Raw genomic sequence first — 23,441 nt, forward strand, 5'->3', positions numbered from 1 at the left:
AGCAGACTGCTCAGCACCTGTGCGGCATCACAGACCTTTCATCGTACCAGAACAATTAACATGGTATGATGCAACTTCTGTGAGCAGATGGGACTGAAGGCAACCGCAGTTTACAGGAGTTGGGGACTACCACATGTGTATGATCTGTGAAAGTAATAAGAGAGTTTGGTTTTTCTAAACCTAAAAAGAAATAACAATTTTGCAGTAAAAAGGATAAATTTTAGGAGAGCAGAGATAACATTTATTTTCAATGTTTCTATGTCAGTTCTGTCAGAACTGCTCTCTTCTTAACACCTTAGAAGTATCCCTGATGCCTTTCTGTACCTTTCTTTCTTTGAGTAAGAGACTCCTCTTTTTCTTGGGGAGCTACCTGAAGGATGTGAAATGCAGTTTCTCCTTTAAAGCAGTAGTTTTTTTCTTCCTGAGCCATTAATAACATTTTCAGGACCACAGTTAGTGGCCAAGACCACATTAAAAACAAACAGGGTTCATGAGAGACTGCTTCCTCTTGAGTTTGTATTGCACTAAGCCTTTTTTAAACCACCATTTTTTACCTTGTCCTTTACTCCACAGAATTACACAGCTCCAAAGAATTTACGCAGAAGGGAAAAAGCCTGGGGAAAGGAGTTAAATTTAGGCTTCCCACAAGTGGTATGGGTAAGTAAGCCTCAAATCTGCAGCTCTGTTTTTAGGCTCCAAAGTTTGACAAGAGAGACATATTCATTTGGGGGATATATGACTGACCACTGGGATGATGGCGATCACAACAGTGCGCTTGCTCCTTAGCAAAGACTTATGACAGACAGATGAGCTGTACAGGGGATGTATGCATGTAGGTATCTTCCAGAGCTATAACTGCACATGGGATAAAAAATTTTGGGGTAAGTAACCCTTTTCAAAAACAGGGGCAGAAGAGATTTTAAACCCATTCTGGGGACGATGGCTGAGTTCCAAAGAAATCCTTTCCAAATAAATAAAAGATTGAAGAAAAGAGAAAGATTTTACTGCTATGAACCTTACTACCTGACCACCAGGAAAAGAATTGCTTTTTGTCTGCAATGAAATTGCACATGTGTAAGTGTCTGACTGTTAAAATAAGCTACAAGTATTAATTTTTATTACAATAATAGGTGACTTCAATCTGAGCTTTATAAATTCATTAACAGAGAATGACTTCAAATGCTTGAGAGAACAGTGAACTAGTGCATTTGATTTTATATTTTAATGTGTCAGTATGAAACATAATCCCTGAACTTCTGAATACTATATTATTCAATGCAAATGCAAAAGTAATTATAAAATACAAAACTGGTGAGATAATTTGTGGGAAACAAACATTTCTGCAATGTATTAACTATTACAGTCAAATTAGATATTCACAAGACCTAACTGGCCAGACTCTTGCTTCTGTTGAAGACTGAGTAGTCCAGATAGATTTAAAAACTGTTACATCCCACAGAAGGTGATCTGCAGTCTGATGAGCACATAGTCTTTGCTTTAATTAATATAGGAAGCAGAAAAATTTAAATAACTTTTCAAGTGGTAATATAAATAAATGATTATATATGAGCATCAAGTCATAAATATCTCCTGCCTTTAAACTTGCAGAAGTCTGCATCAGTAGCACAGAAAATTTCAGTGATCTCTTACTAGTGAGATGGCTTTTTTTTTTTTTTATTTCTATGTCAATTAGCAAGGATTTAGTTCAGGAGATTTTTAATGGAATCATTCAGTTGACTGACTTTTTCCATGATACATGTATGTAATTTTTTTCAGAAATTTCTGGTCCACATTTATGACTTATCTTGGCATTCATTCAAATTGCAACAAATCCTTTCAAAAGGAATATGTGTCTAAGCATGTGTACATGTGTACATGAAAACAGATTACTTAATTTTTCCCCCTTTCAAGTTTTTATATCTGTGGCACATGATGCATAACTATATCCCACAGGGTATACATGAATCAGCAAAATAATATTTTCATGCAGAACCAAGTGAATGACAGAAGGGCTGAACAACAAACATCTGATTCAGGTGTCTGCATGTTTTCATTTCTGTTCACAGAAGAGTAAACACTTTGAAGTACTTTGTCAAAATATCTGTGTGGTTGGTGGACTGAGAAGAAAGGAAATACTAGAGTGGCTTGGAGGGGCTAGTTGATCACTCTCTTTCTATTCAAAAATATAATGTCATGATCCTCTATTCTAGAAAATAAACATTCTGCAACTAAAGGTGCTCCACTAACTATAATCAGTGGGCAAGTTGCCCAGTGTGGCATAAGTTTTCCTAAAAGCAAGAATCTCCCCTCCCAGCCCCAACCCCCCAAATCCTGTATTATATCCTACAATTTAAAATCCACTTTATTTTATTACAGTCTGTTGTGTTTAATGAAAAACTTCTCATGAGCCAGGAAGTAGCTGTTTATAGCTGTGTGTTGTGGAAATCACAGTGAAGGATTAGAAACTGGAGTAAAATTGGTTACAGCTGTATGAAAGAGCATATGCTCAAGAAAGAGCTAAGCCCCCCCCTTACACACCCTGACTTTGCCTTTCTTCTCATCCTTCTGGACTGTTCCTTTTCCATGCACCTACTTCCATCTCTTGCTATGAAATCTGGAGATCTGACTTTTGATTTGTTGCTCTACATTCTTTTTTTCAGCTGAACCAACTGAGCTGTGAGTCAGACTTTACGATATTATAGAATAAACCTGTTTTGGATTGCAGCCATTGGACAGGAGAAACTAGACACAACGGGGAATGTAATCCCTGGAAATAAACCAAGCAGTCTGGAAAAAGCGAGAGCTATCCTAATTTGAGTGTAATCTTCGTACCAAACCTCAAGTCTTTTACGGATTCAGAGGTCTGCTTAATTATTCCTACTCTCATTTGATCTGAGGACCAACTCCTACTCTGTAAGATTTTCTGGTGTTCACCAAAACCAGGCAGGAGTTTCAGAAGTGTGCGTAGACTTCTACTACAGGACTCTTCAGTCCCCATTGTCTTCTCTACAGAGACAATGAGAGTTCTATGTCTGTGTTATGGGACAGGGTGGAAAGAGTGCCAAAAGTACAATGTCTCATGCAGAGAGCAGTTATTAGTCTCCAGGAGGAAAGCAGTCATCTAAATCATTCCTCAGACTTGCACTAATTTCAAAGAAACCTGCTCACTCATCTTCCAGCCAGGAGCCAAAAGCTGTGCCAAAGCATCAGGCAGGTTTGAGAAGCAAGTGTGAGGGAGGGAAAATGGCCAAGGGCAGTTTGGGAACGCACACAATGAGTGACTGGAAAAGTAAACAAGTCATAATTCCAACAATTTGACATTTTATCAAAATTTCGTGTGAGAATAAAAGATTAAGAATCAGCCAGAGCGATCCATTACAATACTGGCATTTAGCACAAAGCTAAATTTTGGAAATGGCAAATATGTCATCATTCCACATTCAATTCAAGGAATTAAATGTTTTATGGATCTAAGAAAATGCTCTCATTCCTTCCATCTATGAACCATCTGTGGCAGATTTGTATTTACGGGGAGAGAGATGAGGAGCAGCATGCCAAGACGTCACCAGCATTCCTTCCTCAGCAGAAAGGGAATTAGAGAGAGAAATTAATCTCAGCATTGGCTAAATGAACAATCAGCTGAATGTGTTTTTAAGGCTGCTACATCATACGTTTCAGATCTACATGCATCTGTGTCACAAAAAAGTTCAGCTAAGAACGGTGATGGCAGGATCTACATGAGCCATCTCTTTCTGTACCTGTTGTTTGACAGGTACTTAGGGGCTTGATTGTTGAAATTACAATGTTTCCACTTGGTCAAGAAGATCAAGAATGAGTATTAGAAAATTTCGAGTTAATAATACAGACGAGTGACCTGAGAACTTCTACTGTGAGATATCCAGACTCTCCAGATTAAGAGTAAACAATAACATCTATGATACATAACAGATATAACAACTTTCTCTAGCTAAAGAGAAGTAAAATATTCAAGGTGCTGACTGGTTTTTATGTCACTATAAAACATATAGGCACACAGAGAAAACACACAAGCAATTTATTTATTTTAAGAGACATAGACATTTCTTACTAGCATTTTAACCAGAAAAAAACATTGTTTCCCTGATACCGATTATTCTGCTTAGAAGAAAAAGACTTTATGTAGCCATGAAAAACAAATGTTGAAGCTAATAACTTTTTTAATGCTACTTCAAATTCCTACCAAATGTAACTATAAAAAGCTTCCTTTTGTTGTTGATTCTAATGTTAAACAGCCATGTCACCAGCCTTTGTGAATTTATTTTATAACGATACTGAGGAAGAGGGAATCCTAGCTACAGAGGTATTTCCTGTGCCAGCTTCTGTCCTAAAATTGCCACATTGCATAAATTAAGGATTTAAAATAGGCCTGTTCACTAGTATAAAACAAAACCCCAACACCCCGGCAGAGTTTAGCTGTAACTTGGTCCAGCTGATAATTCAATCCATCAGAACAAAGCACACGTGTAGACTATACGCAGAAGATCCAGTTTGATACTCTAACCTTTCCACATAATGATTAGGAAAATATTACCAAGTAAAGAACTGCCAAATACACAGTTATGAGTCACCATGCTGTGACCTTCATATGAATGTAACAGAAAATATTTCAGAGTCCAATACCTAGTTTGGCACTCAGCTACGGACAAGGTAATGTAAACTTTCTTGGTATCTGCCTCCTGAAATGATATCCCACAACCGGTAGATCTGAAACAGGAGGGTAGCTTGGCACGGACACCACCCTAGGCTCATCTCCTAACATCAGGCCATGGAATATCTTCCGTCATAGGCCAACCTAGAAACACATTCAGTAATTTCCACTGTTTTTATATAAACAACATAAATCATCTAGATCTAAGTCAGAATGAATACCAATACAATAGCAGAATAATAGCAAACTGAATACAAGCTGTACCTTTGTGACAGGCAGTTCCTTGGATTTAGACTCAAAGAGATGCTCCAGTTTGGAAGTGTCCACCTTAATGGGTTCCAGTTTCGACCACAGGAATTCTCTGCAGCGTTTGTTGTTTTTACACTGCCACTCAAATGGCCGTACCTCATTCCAAAACAGACGGATGGTTTTCTTCTTCTTTATAAATGCTGGCTGACCCCTAGAAACCTGGGGTGACCCTAAACCCTGAGGAGTGCTGAAGAGTGGAGGAGGAGCCAATAAATTAGCAGAGGGTGGAGGTGGAGGCGGACATCCAAACAAGGGGGGAGGTGGTGGCGGAGGCAAACCCAGAAAAGAAGGTGGAGGTGGAGGAGGGGGAACAAGGGAGTCCCCAGGACCCATATCCATGTCCAACACATCTACATCATCCTCCTCCCCCAAGTCTGTAAAATCCATGTCTTTGATTTTAAGTTCTCTAGGATTAGCCATGAGCTGATCCCAGATGTAATCAGATTCCTTTTTTGGCTGTGCTGGTGTTTTCTCGGGGACCTGTTCACTGATTTCATCTTCAGGCCCGGCTGTCCCCTTAGCCAGCTCACCACTGCTGAATTTTTCTGCAAAGGCTTTCACACTGCCTTGGTTTTCCAGATTTCCAATCTCCATCTTTTTGACACTTTCATCTTTGGCCTGCTTGGTGGCCTGAAGAATAGAGATCCTACTGGCTAGGCTAGTAAGTGACTCCTCACTTTCCTCCGTCTCCTTCTTTTCCTCCTTCGCCTCCAGCTCCTTCTCCTCTTCATCCTTGGGCTTTTTGTTATGCACATACAGCATGTCCAACATAAACCGCTTGTTATTGAGGATGTTGCTGCACTGTTCATTCACACCAGCATCCTGAATGGTCTGTGACCATGGACCTGCAATCACACACACAGAGATGGGAAGAGTCAAGGGAAAGAAGTCAGAGCACCAAGAACACACTTCAACCCACCAAAAAAAATAACTGTGCAGATATATGGTTTGATCTTGAGGGGTTGGAAGCAATTCTCAAAAAAGGAATGGGAGTAGAGAATAATGTGTAGCTCGCAAGGGACTCTATAACTCTCAGGATTTGAATGTTCAGGTTTCCCCTGAAATCTGTCAGGTTTCACTTTGTACTTAATACCCCAGCTCATTTTACACATTGCATAAATCCTCATAACATTTAGTATTCTAGAATGGGGCTTAAATATCATGACAATGACACAAAATAGGTTATCATCGTACTCTTCACCTGGCCATAAACTAGAACCACCCCAGGAAAATTTCCAGATGAAAGAGATCTTCCCTGCCTGATATTAAGGTTGACATGCAGCTGCTTACTTCTCCTCCCACCCTGCTGACTAGGGGAGGACAGCTTTCAGATCTGGCATGTCCTTAGACCCCCTGGCTGAGGTTCCTGGATACCTAGCCCATCTTTACAACACAGAATATTGGAATTGCAAAGTAGGCTGCATACCCAGGGTACAGCTGTCAGGGTAACTCAGTAAATATAAGCATGAGCAAGATTTTCAAAGTTCTTTATGAGAACCTTCATATAATATTTTCGAATCAGCCACTGTTACCCTCCCTGTTATAGAATGGTGTTGAAAGACTAATGGCCTTCCCACATCACAATCATTTAACATGTCACTGTAATAAAGCTTCATCTTTCTGACTACAGCTTTTCTCACCAATAATACACAAAATACCATGTTTGAGACAGCACCATAAATAACAAATTATAGTGGTCAAACTGTAAAAATATATGATGTAAGCGTCTCTGTGACTACATTTCCCTGAATATAATACTGCTAACCAATGTAGATAATGTGTCTAAAAATTATGGTGCTTCATTTTCCAATGAGCATCAGTTGAAGTGATTAAACATGAACAAAAATAATTCTTCACACTTACTGTATTTCTAGTATGGAATTCCTTCTGTTCCCCATAGTCTTTACACATTTTATTAATACATTTTTCATAAACACTGTTTCTTTAATTTTTATCCTTTTAGTTTGATTGCTAGCCTGCCTTCCTTTTGGGTCCTTGTGGTTAAAGATTTTCCTTTATATCTGTCAGTTACCCTTTTTCTTAAACTTCCATTTTATCTTTGTTTCTCCACGTATGCTCCCACCTTTTTCAATACTTTAGTGTTTTAAACATCTTTTACAGCTTCTTTTGTCAATGGACTGGCTTTCTTACCACAACATCTACATCCTGTGCTCTGAGAAGGTGTCCTCTTGGTGAGACCTATATCCAGGGCCCCACAACTCCCCCCTACCCTCAACTCCCTTAAAATAACACCATGTTAAAGTGTAGGGCCTCATAGCACAAAGAGTATGGACAGCAATGACTCTCACCTCTATTCAGATCAACCTCTAAACAACATTTTAAAATGAGTTCAGAGGTTTAACCCCAGACAAAAGAAAGACTTTTTTCAACAATGGATACAACCTACTTTCCTGCAGGTGGCTTGACTGCTTCCATTACCTGCTCATTTTTCTTTGGACTTTATCCATGGGATTGCTTTCTTATCAATACTTGTCACCTGAGGTAGTCTCTTAGCTTTGTCTCTGAGGTAGTTTCACTAGACAACATGATTAGACAACTCCTTCCCCATACCACAGATTCCACCCAGCTGTGCCCTCACAGAGGATTTCCCCCTACTCCCAGCCTTTCCTTCAAAGATGTTCATGATTGCTCCAAAAATCCTCTCTACAAATCCCACATCGCCACGTGGGATCCTCCAAGATTTAATCTCTTTGCAAAACTGCTCATCAAAATTCCCCCAGACACAATCTCTAATTTGGGTTCCCCAAGTTCAACTCCATCTGTTCTAGCTGATCAATGATCACTGCTGTGAAGACTCTTGCTACCTTGATGGCTTCTTCTGCCCTCCTCTCCATAGGTAAAACTTTGAAATACCATTGGAGAAACAAGGCCTCGTGGAAGCCAAATTCGTCAGGATGGCTAATGAAGGAGGAGCCTGCACCAAAAGCTTTATTCCTTCGTTCTTAATGCATCTGGGTAGAACCAATGAGCCACCTCATAAATGGCAAACTGTTTGTTGGGAATGTCAGAACTGCTGGAGAAAGTGCTCTCATTTGCTTTCCAAATCTCCTCATCTACTAGAGAGCAAACAATTCACCACATGAGACCTCCTGCATAGCACCACAGAATAAATCTTTGGTCTACTGGTAGTGTAGGTCAGTTTCAAGATCTTTACTTTTGAATAACAGAGTAAATTTCTTAGCTTTTAACAAAAAGTCCATAAGGACTTTAAATTGAGGTAAGAGGTAACAGATAACAGATAAATTGAGGTAACAGATAAAATGAGGAGAAAAAACCTGCAACCTGTTCTCCCTTATTTGCACTTGGACTATCTTGGACTACACCACAGTGTAACAACATTCTTCATCTCTCATACCTCCCCTGCCTTTCCTACCGATACACCCATCTGCATCTTTTATGAGTAAAATTTACTAGTTGTAAATTAGTATAATTAATTATCTTTATATTGGTCCTGGTTGAAAAGAAATAAGGTATTAAACTGAAGACAAAATTCATGAATGCTTCCCAGAAATAAAAGTGAAAAGTTTAAACACGAACAGTTCAATCTGACAGTTTATCTCTGTGAGGCATGCCTTGTGATTCAGAGTTATCCCTCTTCTTTCAGGAAAGAGCAAGACTATTTCACACTTTGAAGCACATCTTGTTTTCTTATCTAGAATTTAGAGAACTTAGGACAAGGCCTTCCATTATTGAGTCTGAGGAAAACTTGGGAAACAAATGCCGTAATTACATTACATTCCTTTATCTCCCTATTAAAAAAGGAAAAGAGTGATAAAAAAATTCAAAACTTGCCTTTCATTCCCTCCCTGCCTGGGCTGCATGACAAACTCTGGTTATCATTATGTCTCTGGGCAGAAAGTTGGTTCTTAAGGTGTTTTCCAGGCTGTGCCTTTAGAGGTATCTGATGGTGTATCTGACCAGAATCCTTCATCACAACAAAACTATACTTTTACAGACAAGGTATATTTCACATGCCTTTTCCACATGAGCAAAAGATGGCCACAGCCCAGACTTATCTTCAGCAGCTCCTGTGTATCTCTCTCAGCCATTTGAAGCCTAACCATGACAGAAGAACTCAAGGAAAGGAGCAAACACCCCAGCCCTCACTGCTCTTCCTCTTCCACTAAAAGGATAAGAAAAGGTATTTGGCCTCTCACAACAAATCATGTTAGCACAGTCCCTTGTTTCATTGATTTATGTGTAGAAAATCCAACTGAATTCTATAGGAGCTGGAGATGCGAGTTGCTGCAACGGTGATTCAATAGTTAATATATTAATCTTAGGATAAGAAAATAGTCTTGAATTTAGGGAAACTTAATTTCATCAAGGACCTATTGTCCCTCAAACATAGAAACCCCAATAAAGTCTGTGGATGTCCAAGCAGAGAGTAGACAAGACTTGGCCATGGTGAAGAAAGTCTTATATAGGTGCAAAGGTTTATTAGGTAACTAACACAAGATCAGAGCTGCTAATTTAACATTTTTTTTCCACCAGAAACCCTTCATTATTGAAAAAGTTTCACTTTACCAGTTTCATTGTCACTGGTTAACTTGTCCTCTCTCTCTTCCCTCTCTAAAGTGCTGCTTGCTGAGGATATACTGGATGCAGAGCAGTTGTCTTTTTCATTCACTTCCTCATTCTGCCTCTCTTTTTCACTGAGTATTGCACTTTCTTCTGGCTCTCTCTCTGGTCCTTGCTCCACCTCACTCTCTGGTCCCACCTCTGTAGCCTCTATTTCCTTGGATGTCTCCGTTCCCTGCTTGGCCTCAGCCTCAGCCTCCTGCTCTGGTTCTGGTTCTGGTTCTGTCTCTGTCTCTGGTTCGGGTTCACTGGCACTCACTGGCGGAGAGAACAATGGGAGAAAGAGATTCACTTAACAACAGAGTTGTCTCAGGCTCACCCCTCTAAGCGAGAGTGACGTGAGAGTTGTACAAGTGCCTTATGGAAAGAAAATAAAAAGCAAGTCCACAGCATTGGTAGCACCCGACTGATGAATGTTGTGTGACGACAGCATTGCTTGTGAAAGTGGCCTGGCAAACCCCCTCACTTGCTGTCTGGAGCCAGCCCACTATTTTTATACATACTTCCACAGCTGCAGTGTTGGACTCACACAAGGATTTGAACAAACCAGTAGAAAATGGGCATCCCACCTGAGCATGAGATTGACAACTCAGTGCCTAGACAGAGCCAGAAAAGAAGAGATCTTTTGAAAAACAAAAAGGAGGTAGACTGTGGCTTTTGATTGAATTTTCTGTGGGTTCTGGAAGAATTCTTTTTTCACCTGATGAAGAACACTTCAACAAAAAAAATATAAATATTAGTTTTAGTAACACAGTTGAATGTCACAGTCTTGAAATGGCACTGTCATACATTTGGCTGACAAAACCCATATGTTTTTTCATGCACATTTACTTCAGAATAGCCACTTCAAAACTGCACAGTTTCCAGATGATTGGCATATGGCACAGATTCAGTTTCCAGTTGGTTGGCATATGGCACACGATGAGCTTTTTATCAGTTGGCACACAGCAAACCCTGTTGATAGTACACTTGGTTTCTTTTTCCCTGCTTTATCACTGACAGTGAAATTAATTCATTCACCTTTAGGGTTTTTAGCTATAATAGCAGATTTTCACATGCAAATATTCTCTGCATGCTTCAAAGAAACTGAACAGCATCCACACATATTCACATCAAGCAGCTCACAATTTTCTGAAAACTGAAATGGCCATGCAAAGAATGGCAAAAATGGGCATGCATGTTAGTTCTGCATACTTCCCAAATTCCCTGTGTACTAAATCTTGTTTCAGGTGGCTGAATTATAATGATCAAGTCATACTTGTTTTGTCCCTCTGTGAACTATTTTTCCTTATAATATTCGAAAGCCAAAACAATGAAGGTCAACAATGCTTTCCTAAGCCTGCTTAATGTTGCATGACTATCCTATTTTCTGAGAAACCCACACATAGAATAGTGATTTCTAACAATACCTGTGACTATCTTTACAATAACACATATGTTTTTAAACTAGTTTTCAGTAAGGCATCTTCAGTACCATGCTATTTCACTTAATTTCATATAATTTAAGGGTAAAAAACTGCAAATAATTTTTTGTCTCTGACTTCACTGGAGCTAAGCTTCTACACTTCAACAATTGATTTTAAAAGTGTAGTTAGAAAAATAACTCAACATGCATATATAATACATTTATATAAAGGAAATGTACACATAGTGTATTTAATATATAGCCCATGCTCACTCAAATCCCTCTAAGATGTTTTAAAACACTTCCAATTAGAAGCTTAACTTTCTCTCTCTTCTACACAGAGAGCATCTAACAGTCTAAAATTAGATATGCAAGCACTTCTGCACATTTCTTGTTTCTCTAAATGTACTGTACCTATCACTGTACCCTGGACACTCCTTAGGAGAGAATCAAAATTATAGAAGGCTGTCGAGAAGTTGGCAAACACTCCAAATCCCAGCGGTGTGTTTCTCACCACAGCTGTCAATGTGTAGGCACAGTACAAGAGCACTTTCAAAGTCAAACCAAGATTTGAACATAACTGAGATGGATGCTTAGGAATCCTTCAGGAGTTCCTGGAATTAACACGGTATGGTAGCATGAAAGACTCTCAGCTTGCCATGCTGCATTTGTACATACATACAAATGTCACCAATTAATCCATGAATAATCATAATAATCAGAATAATCTCTAAAAACAAAGACTGTCATGCAATAACCATAAAGGTCAACTCCAGCAGCTCAGGTGGAGAAAGAAGCTGACTAAAATGTGGCCAGGACTGCTAAGGCTTATTGTATATTTGTCATCATGAAGCTATGCCGAAGATTCAATAGGAAAAAGTCAGGGGAGATGTAAGAAATGCTTGATAAAATTAGAATGTTCAAAAGAATTCTGGATACTCTTCTAAGAAGGAATATTCCACACATACCAGAAAGATGCAGTAACTTATCAGAACCTAATACATAACAAAAAGTAAAGAGCAATACACTGACATAGGCTGCTCTTTCGAGTTCAAGGAGTACCAAAATCTAAGCACTTCTAGAACAAAACAAGGGTATGTTGACACTCATTTTGACAGCCTCTCTCTCTTTAGGGATAACATCAAACAATCCACCTATAACTCAAATCACTCATAAACAGTGACCTAAGTCTGGTAGCACTTCCCTTAAAAAGCAGCACAAAAATCAAATCTGTCAGCAAACACTGTCAGGAGAACAAAGCCAGCAAACTAGACGTGTCCCATCACTTGCATTTCCATCAATATAATCCATTGTGGTGATATCAGTGAGAACTTCTAAAGAAGTTAAAAAATACAGTTCTCAGAGAATGCTTGGTGGTGGTCTATCTGAAATGAGCTCAGCCTTTCAGTCCTGTGTCTACTGGGTCCATTTTCACACCAGAGAAAACACTAAGTGCTAACCTTACAGGTGGCAAGAGAGATAAATAAGAGATCAGCTTCTGTCCCCTCTCTGCAGACTTCTGCTGGTGGAGAACGCAAAGATTCAGGAAAGCAAGCACGGTCATATCAAAAAGTAACAACAGCAAAGAAGGTGTGCCTGAGATGTTAAGAAGTATGATACCTTAATAAGTATCAGGTACATATATATATATATATATATATTTATGTATACATACTTTTTTTTTAAACTGCAATTCTTACACATACATAGTTCTTAAAACCTAAACTGAGATTGTCAGATTCAGTAGGAGAGATAATCTCTTTTCACTTGCATATACTGTTTTTACCATTTTTCTTAAGGCTTAGCTCCACTTCCTGCACCCATTAAAACAAATGACAAAGCTGAGGTTTTTAAATAGGCAGAGTTTTATTTGCAAACAGATTAATCAGGAGCAGAAAAACTGAACATGGCTTTCAGGATCAATTTTTGAGTAATTTTCCTACTTCTTTTTTTCTACCAGAATTTAATCTCTAAAAATGTATTATTGGAAAAAAATGTGAGGACTTTTTTGAAGAATGAAATCTCCCAGAGAAGCTGTATAACTTCATCACTAAAAGAGACAGTAACCAAGTCCTTCAATGAATGTGTAAAAATTTTGTTGTTTTGAGAGACAGTGTAATCTCCATTTTCTGACATTTTCAAGACTTGGTCACATTAAGTGCTAGCAACCTGATCTGCTATGATGTTGGTGACAGCCTTCTTTTGAGTGAGAGGTTATAAAAGATAGCAAGCTGTTCACTTCTGAAAAGCATGGCTAAGAACTTATAATGAACATAAAGGACACGGACATTTCCTTTAATACTTGTTTCCTTTAATACTTTAAAGCAGACACAAGATGTTGTATCCTGCTGATAAGACCTCAACCCTCCAGTCCTATAAGCCCTCTGAGAGAATAAATATCCCTCTGGGCCCACATCTAATCCCCTGTTAGGGTAATTGATTAGGCAATGACATCCTCATCTATTTTCTCTGCTTCCTATTTGGAGCTGTGAGATTCAAGTGTCTCTTGAGGACACATACAGTAAGTCTGAAGATGCTATGCCTACCCAGGACCCCTTGGTTCAATTGCTCGGGCATCACGTAAGGTCTTGGTTCTTGTCTCCCTTCAGTTCCTCTGGCATAGGATTCCTCTTCCTCTGAATTCTGCAGGGACTTCTGTCTTTCTCCACCCCCACTCTAATCTTTTCCTCCCATTCTTTGTGATGGTAAGAACTAGAGCAGAGTGATCAAGAGTAGGGAACTGGCTCTTTCTTGATGCAGTCAGAAACGATCCTTCTTTGTTTCCCACCTCTACAGTCCTCCTCTGACTTTCTGTATCACAGTTCCTTTGGCTCTACAACCAGACCTGCATTGGCCCCACTGTGTTCTCATGCTCTGGTGCTTCCCCATCTGCAGAAAGGCTGTCACCAGTCATGCTTTGGGGAGTATTTGAGCCTTGCTCAGCTACCAGTATGTTCAGAAGGTCTCCTGCTGGCCACCATGTGCACTTGGTTTGGCCTGCTTACTTCCTCAAATGCTAAAAAAGCTGCTCTTCTCATAGAAGGGTTCACCTGCAATTTCTTTGTGAAGTGACTTCAGAGATGTCTCAGTTATTGTTGCTTCTCCTTTACTGCATATGCACACTTCATAAAATATTCTCCAATAAAATTACAAAAGAATAAGTAGCTGCTCTGAAAAAAAATACTAAGTTCCGTTTGCAGTTATGGGACTGCCTTCATTTCCTCTAAAAGCCATACCCCAAGTTTTACAAGAACAAGTCTTACAAGACTTGATTACTTTAGTGGAACCAATTGTTTTATATGAGAAAACACTTCAGCTCAATAAGTCCAGATTTTTATATTGGTTAATGATACAGAGACATTTCACAGTGTGAGACAAAGTTCCACAGACAGAATCTATTTCCTTCTTAAGACCAGTAGATAGTGGATGGCCACAGGATACTTCAGCACAAATGGAATAAAATAAATCTCACTTTGAAAATCCGTAATTGTTTTGCTAGTAGATGAACACACTTTCCCTTAGACTTCAGATTCTGAATTCTGCAGATGAACATCACACATCATTTAACACCAGTCTTGCAGAGTCTTTGGAGCATCCTATGCACAGAGACAAGGAAGTGTTTTCCTTCCTTGCTTGGGAAGATGATGACCCATGTTCAAAGCAACTGCTTGGGGTGCAAATAATCTGACTTTTGTCCATGGCTCCATTTCAGCTTTTCTACAACTGGCTTAAGCAAGTTAATGCTTCAGTTTCTCTGTCTATGACGTCAGACTCAAAACACTTCCTAAGGACAGTAAAATTGAGATTTGAATTCATTATGGAGCATAATGAAGTCAGATAATAGAATAGAGGCCATGGCACAAAGTCTATATTAATCCTGCCAGCCATTGGCTGATATCCAGTAATCTGACCACTTCCAGATGAAGTGCCCTGCCCACATGCTCATTACTTCCTATGACCTTTCCAATACTTTGGTAGGCCTGAAGAAACACTCATTCTCCATGCACAGATCCCACTGAAGTATGTAGATTTCAGGCCTCTGTTTTGGTTCTGTCCTGGCTATCTGCCTGCAGCTGCTGGAAGCTTACCCTGCCCCACCCATATACTCTCTCCTTATGGTCCCTTTGCCAGGCTTCCAGGTGCTGCCCTCCAATGCCTACAGATATTGCCAGGAGTTTAGTAGAGATGTCCTATCTACCCACGTGTTGATAGCTTTGCCATATTCTGGCTGCCTGAAGTTGCCCTGTACACCTGCTCTAAATGTATTCTCCAAATGGCTTGTGCTGCTCTATTTCATGCTGCAATTTTTTTTTATGCTTCCAGGAGAAATATGTTAAAATAATCATCATAAAAGAGATACTTGCTCCCTACCCAGCTCTGAAATCCTAATGGTGGAAAAATCCAGCTTATTTGCTCTAAAAGCAATATTACACTGAAATAAAATGTGTGTTTGGATGTTTCTGACTATCAGAATTGGAGGAAAATATCCATGTTTTTTAGGTTGAAATTATTCCACTGAGACTCTTAAGGTTCCAAACAAGAAAACTTGGGAGTAAAATTGGGAAAATATATAAGACTAAATAAAATAAACTTCACCTACTTAGTACAGTGAGGATAAACATATGCAACATTCAGTATTTGTAACTTTTTATTAAATTGCCTTGCTTTATAGCATGCTACCAGCCATAACACTCAATAAAAACAAGCAGTGCAAGTTACAAATGCATTAATCACCAATAGCGTTTAGCAGGAAATCAAATAAAATAAAAATGAATGATGGTGACAATTTACCCTCAACATGCATTTTAGCTCCCAGTGTTAATGCAACATCATGTGGTGCAAATATAAATCTGTATGGTGGGTGTTTTTTTGAGGACTGAAGGAGAGGTATATGATGCAAGTGGCAGAATGACGTGCACACACAAAAAACATTGCTCTGTACACCAATAAATTATATGACAGCAAACCAACCGTGCAAACACTAGTTATACTTTCCTTGTTGCTAATTGTCTGTGGTTTCTTTTAAGTCTTTTATGACTTGTATTACAATTTTAAGCGCTTTTCTTGGTGTTAAAAATAATCAACACACTCCCCCTGCCTTCAATTCAAGACCTTTTCTGTTTGTCCCATTCAGCCTGTGTTCTCCTGGAAGGTTATTATAATCTTGGCATTCATCTGTTGCATTTCTTTCAGAGAATCCACATAAGCAAAATCCCTTGGCAGGAATACTGTTTGTCTAGCATTCAGTAACTTCTAATATATAAGGAACATGAAGCTAAAATTAAGACCCTCTGTATTCTGTATTTTCTAATTATTCCATTCTAATAGCAAAAGACAATGATCGTATTAATCATAGCAACAGCTAGCAGTGTATTCAGATTAAATGACATCTGAATCAATGCAAAAAAAAGAAAGAAATTTAGGAAGACAGGATGAAACAATGTAAGACCCTTTACTTTGGCGCCTCATAGATTATATTCTTGCACTCAAGCATCAAAAATCAGCATTATCACAAGAGAAACTGTGATAAACCCACCGTTTTTAACTCTGCTCTCCTTTCCACTTACCTTCTGAGGGCTGAGGAGTCCCACAAGGGGTGGAAGGGGTCTTCAGCTCTTCCTGGGACTCTATGGATTCTGGGCTGACACACTTGGGTACAGGTGAGGATGGAGTTGAAGGAGATCTCAGGTTCAAGGACAGCTCACTTCTGCCTCGGCTTACACTCCGACTCTTCAGCTCCTTCTCATACTCCTCTGCTGCCAACTTCTCCAAGTATTTGTATCTGAAAGTTAAATTCCAAAGGGTTTCCGTAAAGAAAAAGAAATCTGTGGCTGATGCTTGTTTATGGATGAAACACCTGCAGAGAATGAGCTGACTTCCTGACACAAGGGGTACAGCATTAAACTGCCTGCCTGCTCAATCTGCCAAGAAGTGCACACCAAAGTAAAGACTATTGCCCTGAAAAACATTAAATTTCTCATTACAATACAAAAGCAAAAACCAGCAGAGTTAAAGAACCTTTAGATATAGTATTTTGTCTGCATAGTCCTTCCCCTTTTGGAAGCATTTGTCTGTCCTGCTTTTCACTCTCCTCCTCCTTCTCCTCCTCCTCCTCCCAGCCCTCCCTCTTCCAAAACTAAAACGGGAGGGAAAAAAAACAAAAGAAGAAAAAAACTCTCCAAAGCAAGAGCCCCTTAATACTGATGTAAATTGCCAGTCTGAGACTTGCTGTAAGGAGAGGACAATGCAGCAGACAAAAACCAATCTACCTGAAAATAACACCAATAATAAACGTTTGGACTGACTATCTAAAGACTCTGAACCTGCTTCTATTTGCTCTGAGAGCAATGCACTGGAATTCACTTTGTTCTCTCCAGAGCCTACAATGGAAAGTTTTCTTTTTTTTATTCTAAAAAATTTCTCTGCCGGACTCAGACATCCAATAGTTTGTACCTGACGTCACATGTAGTTTATTCATCAAAGTCACTTTAAAAGAACAAAGATACATCTGTTTTGCATTTTAGGCAGGCAGAACTCACTAACTGTTTATTAAGACCAGCTACCAATCATATTCTTCATAGTGTGCTTTATACATTTCGACCAAAATAACTTTGAAATATGTGCCTCTTCCAGATGTCTGCTAATTTTATCCACCATTATTTGCTAAGGAATAAATTTATGAATACAGCTGGATCAGGCTTTAGACTGTTTGCCTTACCCACAAGTAAACTGTTAAACAGGTTAATTAAGACTACTACTTATGTCTCTGAAACACTGTGGTCATCCTCCTATAACCCAGTGTTGTAAACACGTCATAACAGGGAACACCTCTCCTCCCCCCTTCTGCCTTACTGACAGCCTGAGTTAGTGTATGAGGGTGCACTAAAAAGCAGGCAGGGTAAAGAAGTCAGCCATATGTGGTAACAAACATGCTTAATACATATGGTAGCCACACACACATGCACATTTGCAAACATCCATATAGAGCATAGAAATGTGTCTTTGAAGAGCAGTCCTTGTGTTTTCAGAGGCAATTTGCTTTATTGCAAACAGCAATAATGAAGAACAAACTCATTTTCTTTTATTCCTCCAGAGGTATGCACAGGCTTTGAACAAATTCTGCAAGAAAAAGAACCCCTACAGACTCTGGATGAAAATATAACAAGCTACATACTTGTATGGTTATAAAATAGGAACTGTTTACAGTTCTAACATGAAGCCAATTCTTGAGACTGAATTTTGCCTTTTCAATAGAGGAGAAAGCCTTTCACATCAGTGTTGTGTGTTGTTACTATTCCTTTTAACATTGGTCCCTTACACCTTCTGTCTTCTCACAAGTAGAGATGGGGCTTCAGACTCATGAAGAGCCATTCCAACTGATCTTTTAAACCAAACAGGTACAGCCCAGCTGGCTGCTGCTGAGGGGGGTTTTGCAGTTTGCCAACAGACTACAACAAAGATCTGGATGGATTCTTCTATAATGGGGGGAGCTCTTTTTCAGCTGTTTTAACATTTTAGGTTCTGTAGCTGTGTGCTGCACAGTCAACCAGCAAGGCAGAGAAGGCAGAGGACTATCATCAAGAAGTGCCTTCTCAAAAATGTATCTGATTATTACATTGAAAGAAAAAAAGGGAACCAGAACAGCAACTCCAATGGCAGTACATCAGCATAACTAGTTATCAAATGGGAACACTAATAATCAGATATAGCAATTTAACTGAGAAATAAAAAAATCATTCAAGAATCCTTATTAACACTTCACACTTGATTAATTACATTATTTAGGTTATTTTTTGTTTCTGACCAATATCTTAGCAGTGAATGAATGCCAACATCAAATATGCAAGGTCCAATGCTGAAGGAGTTGAAAGGATGAGCTACCATACCTCTCTGCTTTAGGACTGACACATTGTCTCTGCATATGCTGCCATATTCTTTTAAATCATGGAAACCTTCAGACATCATCACACCTCTGCTGACTTTTCTCTATAGATAATAATCCAAAACTCTGTGGGCTATCCATGTGGTATTCCTAATGAATGTGACACTGCACTTATCATCTTTGAGTAGATGAAATTATCATTATGAATTCTCTAATCTCTGAGCAATACCCCGAGTGCAACTTAAAATGTTTATGTACCAACAAAGTAATGGGGTGGAGAGCATTTGAGCTGTACCTCACACTAGAGAGGACTTGGAAGCTCACCTTTCCTGGTTTTATTTTTTAATTACCACTAGAAGACACCTAGCCAAGCAAAGTAAAAAGGCCTCAAACCATAGAACAGCAAGAACTGATATAGAGGTAACATACAAACCATTTTTTAACTAGGATTTTAGGTACCTTAACTATAGGATTTTCTTACAGTCTATACACTCTCCTTAAACAAGTCAACATGCAACTTCCTATAGGAAATGAAACTTCATTTGTGCAAAGGTATTTATTAAAAAAGTAGTTACATAATGCTAATGTAATGGACTACTGGTGCAAGACTTCACTTGCAGGTTTCTCTGATATTTATGTGCTTCAAAGCAAATATATCTCTTTCCTCTTTATAAGTAAGAACTGATAGTTTAACATTCTAGTTCAAAAGAGCCCTAAGGATAAAGAAACATTCCTAATGACTAGTGAAATTGTCTCAGATTGCACAGCAGTGATGCGCTGCTGGTGAACACTTCCCCAAAAATACTCCACTTGGCATGTTCCCTGACAACGTGAAAGTTCTGGAGAACTTGCTTCTAATTTGTTTCAAATCTTGCTATGAGCATGTTTGCTGGAAAAGGTTTTACTCAGTTCAGATCAGTGTTTCATGCTTGTGTGCTCAGATGCCTTTCACTTCAGAAAATGCTGTAAACTATCTGTAACTGTTTTGACTGAAAGGACAAAGGAAAGGCCATCCACCTTTTCTTACTCTTAGAGATGTCAAAATAATGTTTTACTATTAGCTACTTCAGCCACAATAGATAAGACTTCAGTCTGCAGAAAAGAACTATCTATGTCCTGTCTGATGATTTTGTGAAAAAAACCCACAAAAGCAACCAATAAACCCCCCCCCAAAATACAGCAACACAATGATTTCTGAGATGGCTGCTCTCTTATTTTGATAACGTAATTCCAATTCTTGACAGTTCAAAAGTATCTCCAGAGAATAATCTCTAGAGGACCATACAAGCAGAACCGAAGCACTCTGGATGATTTCTCATCTCCTATTTGTACAGTAACTTGCATATTTTCCAGGTAAAAACAAGTGCTCCCTCCAGGATGTAATTACTAGCAGAGGTAGAGATGAAGCTACTGAAAGGCAAAGGTCTTTAGTTGAGTATTCCTTGAAAAATGTGCTTTCATAAGCACAAAGCTCTGAGCCTAGCCCAGAGTTTCTAAACTATTTAATTGAATTTAAAAAAACTGAAAAAAACCTCCAAACCCTCAGTCCCTTTAAATATGCTATTTAAATAAAACTAAAGCAATGTCCCAATGACAAATGCTACTAAGCTTTGTAATTTACTCGCTGATGTTTAGAGATCAGCAAGAAAACTTGGCTCTGAAAGATAAAAATATGCTGGGAGTGGGTCAGAACCGTTTCCATCGGTCACTGCAGTTTTGCAATGCTTGTGACCCCAATTTCCTTTATCCTCAGTTGCCTTTTCTGACCCTCCAGAAAGCTTGGGACCCACTGAGTGAGAAAGATAGGCTTATTCAATTTATAACTCTACGAAATTTGGGCAAATTTCTGAGGCAAATGGTGTAAGCTTATTTCCCACACAAATAGATAAAAGATAATCAATCATTCTTATGCATTCCAGTCCCACTGCTCTTCATTTATTGCTGTGCTTACAGCTGGACTTAATTCTCCTCTTTCATTTAACAACTTCTTTCTTATAGGAGTCTTTTGGAATAAAAGTGTTCTGTGCAAGAAGAATTAAAAATGTAAATACATGACAGATCCACAGTAAGGAATATAGTAAAGTGCAAACAACCAAAGGGAAGGATGGATACACTATATACAAACCTCTCTTCTCTTGCTTGTCTTAGCTCTTCTCTTTTGTCTAAATAATCGCGGCTAGAAAGAGAATTACAGTAAATTGCAGCAGAAACAGAAGAAAAAGGTAAGTAGTAGAAGTATAAGTACAGAAACCAAGAGCAGTACAAACAAGCTGGGCAGATGTAACAAGGGCTGTTGTTGACAAAAAATGTTTGGTTTTGCAAAAATGGCTGAAAAATGTGTGTCTACACTTATCTATGAATACACCCTAGATATGTGACACCAAATATGTAGTTCGGAAGGTCATTAAAAGTAATTATATAAAAACCTCAAGAACTGAAAAACTTGGAAGCATGCTTTGAAACCTGGCGTCTGAAATTAGACATGATGAACTGCACCTAATGAGCAGGCACATTAGTGGCAATGAAACTATTCCACATTTGCTCCATCTTAGAATGTCCCAAAAGAGTGACTGCAGCACCTGGCAGGCTAGACCAAGACAGGGAGGATACTGTATATCAGCCTTCCTTAGCAGGCACCTTTCCTCAGTGTGTTTTAGTTTCTACAGTTGGAAACAGAACAGCAATCTGGCTTTACAGAGTAGGACAACTCTTCGTTCTTAGAAGGTGTGTGCAGGATTATTGGAGAGATAACAACTTTTCACTTCATTTTTTCACTCTGAGTTTTAGATACAAAACTTTTATGCCAGCTGCTGCTCCCGCAGCAACTCAAGTAACCCATATATTTAGCTTTTGCCAAGTCAACTTTGCTGGATGCTTGAGCACTATGATTTCAGGCAGGCCTGCCACATCCACAAATGTGGATGCAAATTTAACTCGGGCAGCAGAACCTAGTAAATGCCCAGCCTGCCTTGATACCACAGCAAGAGAGTTCCTTACAATATATTTTTAATACTTTGTTGAATCTACTAGACAAAATTGTTGAGACCTTCACCTTATCTGTTAAATTCTTTCACAGTAACTTGGGAGTACCAGAAAGATTTTCAGAACTACTCCTTTTATAAATAACCACTATTTTTTCTCTCTATATTGTGCCATCGAGTGAATTACTTATCATTTACTATACCAATAGCTATCAAACATCTGCTTCTAAGTGGTCTTCAAAAGTCCATTAACAGGGAACAGAGACTACTGTTTCAGGCTATCTCCACATGCTTTAAATCCTGAACTGGTTATACTTTTATCATATTTTCAGAGTATTTTAGGAAATCTTCAGCAGGCAAATTTTAACATCACTCTTTGACCTCTGAAAACTTTCGCCCTTTCCTACAGCTGAAGAACAGTCATTGAATTTTAGGACTTATTGTTCTATATATGCAGTGGGTACAATTGTCCTCCTACTGAGAAAAAAGTTTGTTCTGGAAAGCATTCCTTTAGTTAGCAATAGCTTATGAAGCTCTTTAGCATCTCTCCTAATCCTCCAGCTCTTTCACAACTGGTGATGCTCTCCTTTAAATTATCCTCAATTTGTCAATGATGATGTCAGAATCTAGTGCAATGTTCTCAAGGCAGAATTGGAAAGAATGAGATAACAAATGAGTCATGATGGTAAATCCAGTACTGCTCACGAGTTTAAAGACTGTGAATTGCAAGTGCTATTTTTAATCAAAAATACATCTTCAGAGTCTGGGTTTCTAGCCAGACTGATGATATGATAATGCAATCCCAAGAACTCTTATGAAACTGTCCGTGACTGTTTGCTGTGGCTTTGTCCTCCTCCTGCCAGACTGTTTAATCAACTGTGGGATGCTGTGTGTCTGCAAATTTGGTGGCTTTGGAGACCCCCTGGTCACAGAACTCAAATCTGGAAGATGAAAACACTGGGTATTTGAAAATCCTCTTAAATATGTTGTTTAGTTAACCGGTTTCTGACTCTGAAATAATGAGATGAAAATCTATATTTTTATTTTTTTCTCCCTGACTTTAAGGATGCTCTTTTAGCGACAGAACAACTACTGTAGCCAACCTCTACTGAAATGTGCAGATCTGTTATTCAAACAGGTCAATCTGCCAAATGCCCTGTTGGCTTTTTCGGTTTGGGAGCTTCTTTTTTGAAAGATCATGTTGGCTGTCCATGGCACCCTGCTGCAGCCTGATGATACCACTTAGAGGGAGAGTTTTTGGAAGAGGCTTGAAGACTGAGACCTTATTGTTTCTGTTTCAGGAGAACTTGGGCAGCTGTTGGCTGCCAAAGATCCTATTATGGTGCTCTTCCACCTTCCCTCTGCCTCTCATTTCCTTCTAAACTAGCTATCTTCTGGAGCCAGGAGAATATCAATCAACCAACCAACCACTCATAAGTTACTCCTTTTTCCAAATTCACAGAATCACAGCCTGTTTCCACTTCTTACTAAAGAGATGATTACAGTGAAAACAATCCTGCATACTAATAAACAAGCTCACATGAAACCCAGTGCCATCTTTTCCATAACTACCAA

General features: G+C 38.9%; 1 protein-coding gene across 1 annotated transcript in view; it reads right to left on the reverse strand.

The window, feature by feature from the left end:
• The window catches only part of FHOD3 (formin homology 2 domain containing 3), a 347,160-nt gene that overhangs the window by 60,410 nt on the left and 263,309 nt on the right, over window positions 1-23,441 (reverse strand). Inside the window, exons 17-20 of the mRNA XM_029958902.1 lie at window positions 21,011-21,061; window positions 16,571-16,785; window positions 9,545-9,856; window positions 4,952-5,841 (exon numbers count right to left, since the gene is read on the reverse strand). Of these exons, the coding sequence (XP_029814762.1) occupies window positions 4,952-5,841; window positions 9,545-9,856; window positions 16,571-16,785; window positions 21,011-21,061 (1,468 nt within the window). The remainder of the gene's footprint in view (window positions 1-4,951; window positions 5,842-9,544; window positions 9,857-16,570; window positions 16,786-21,010; window positions 21,062-23,441) is intronic.

Source organism: Manacus vitellinus, unplaced genomic scaffold, assembly GCF_001715985.3.
Source record: "Manacus vitellinus isolate BGI_N305 unplaced genomic scaffold, ASM171598v3 scaffold_17_pilon, whole genome shotgun sequence".
Classification (NCBI taxonomy): Eukaryota; Metazoa; Chordata; class Aves; order Passeriformes; family Pipridae; genus Manacus; species Manacus vitellinus.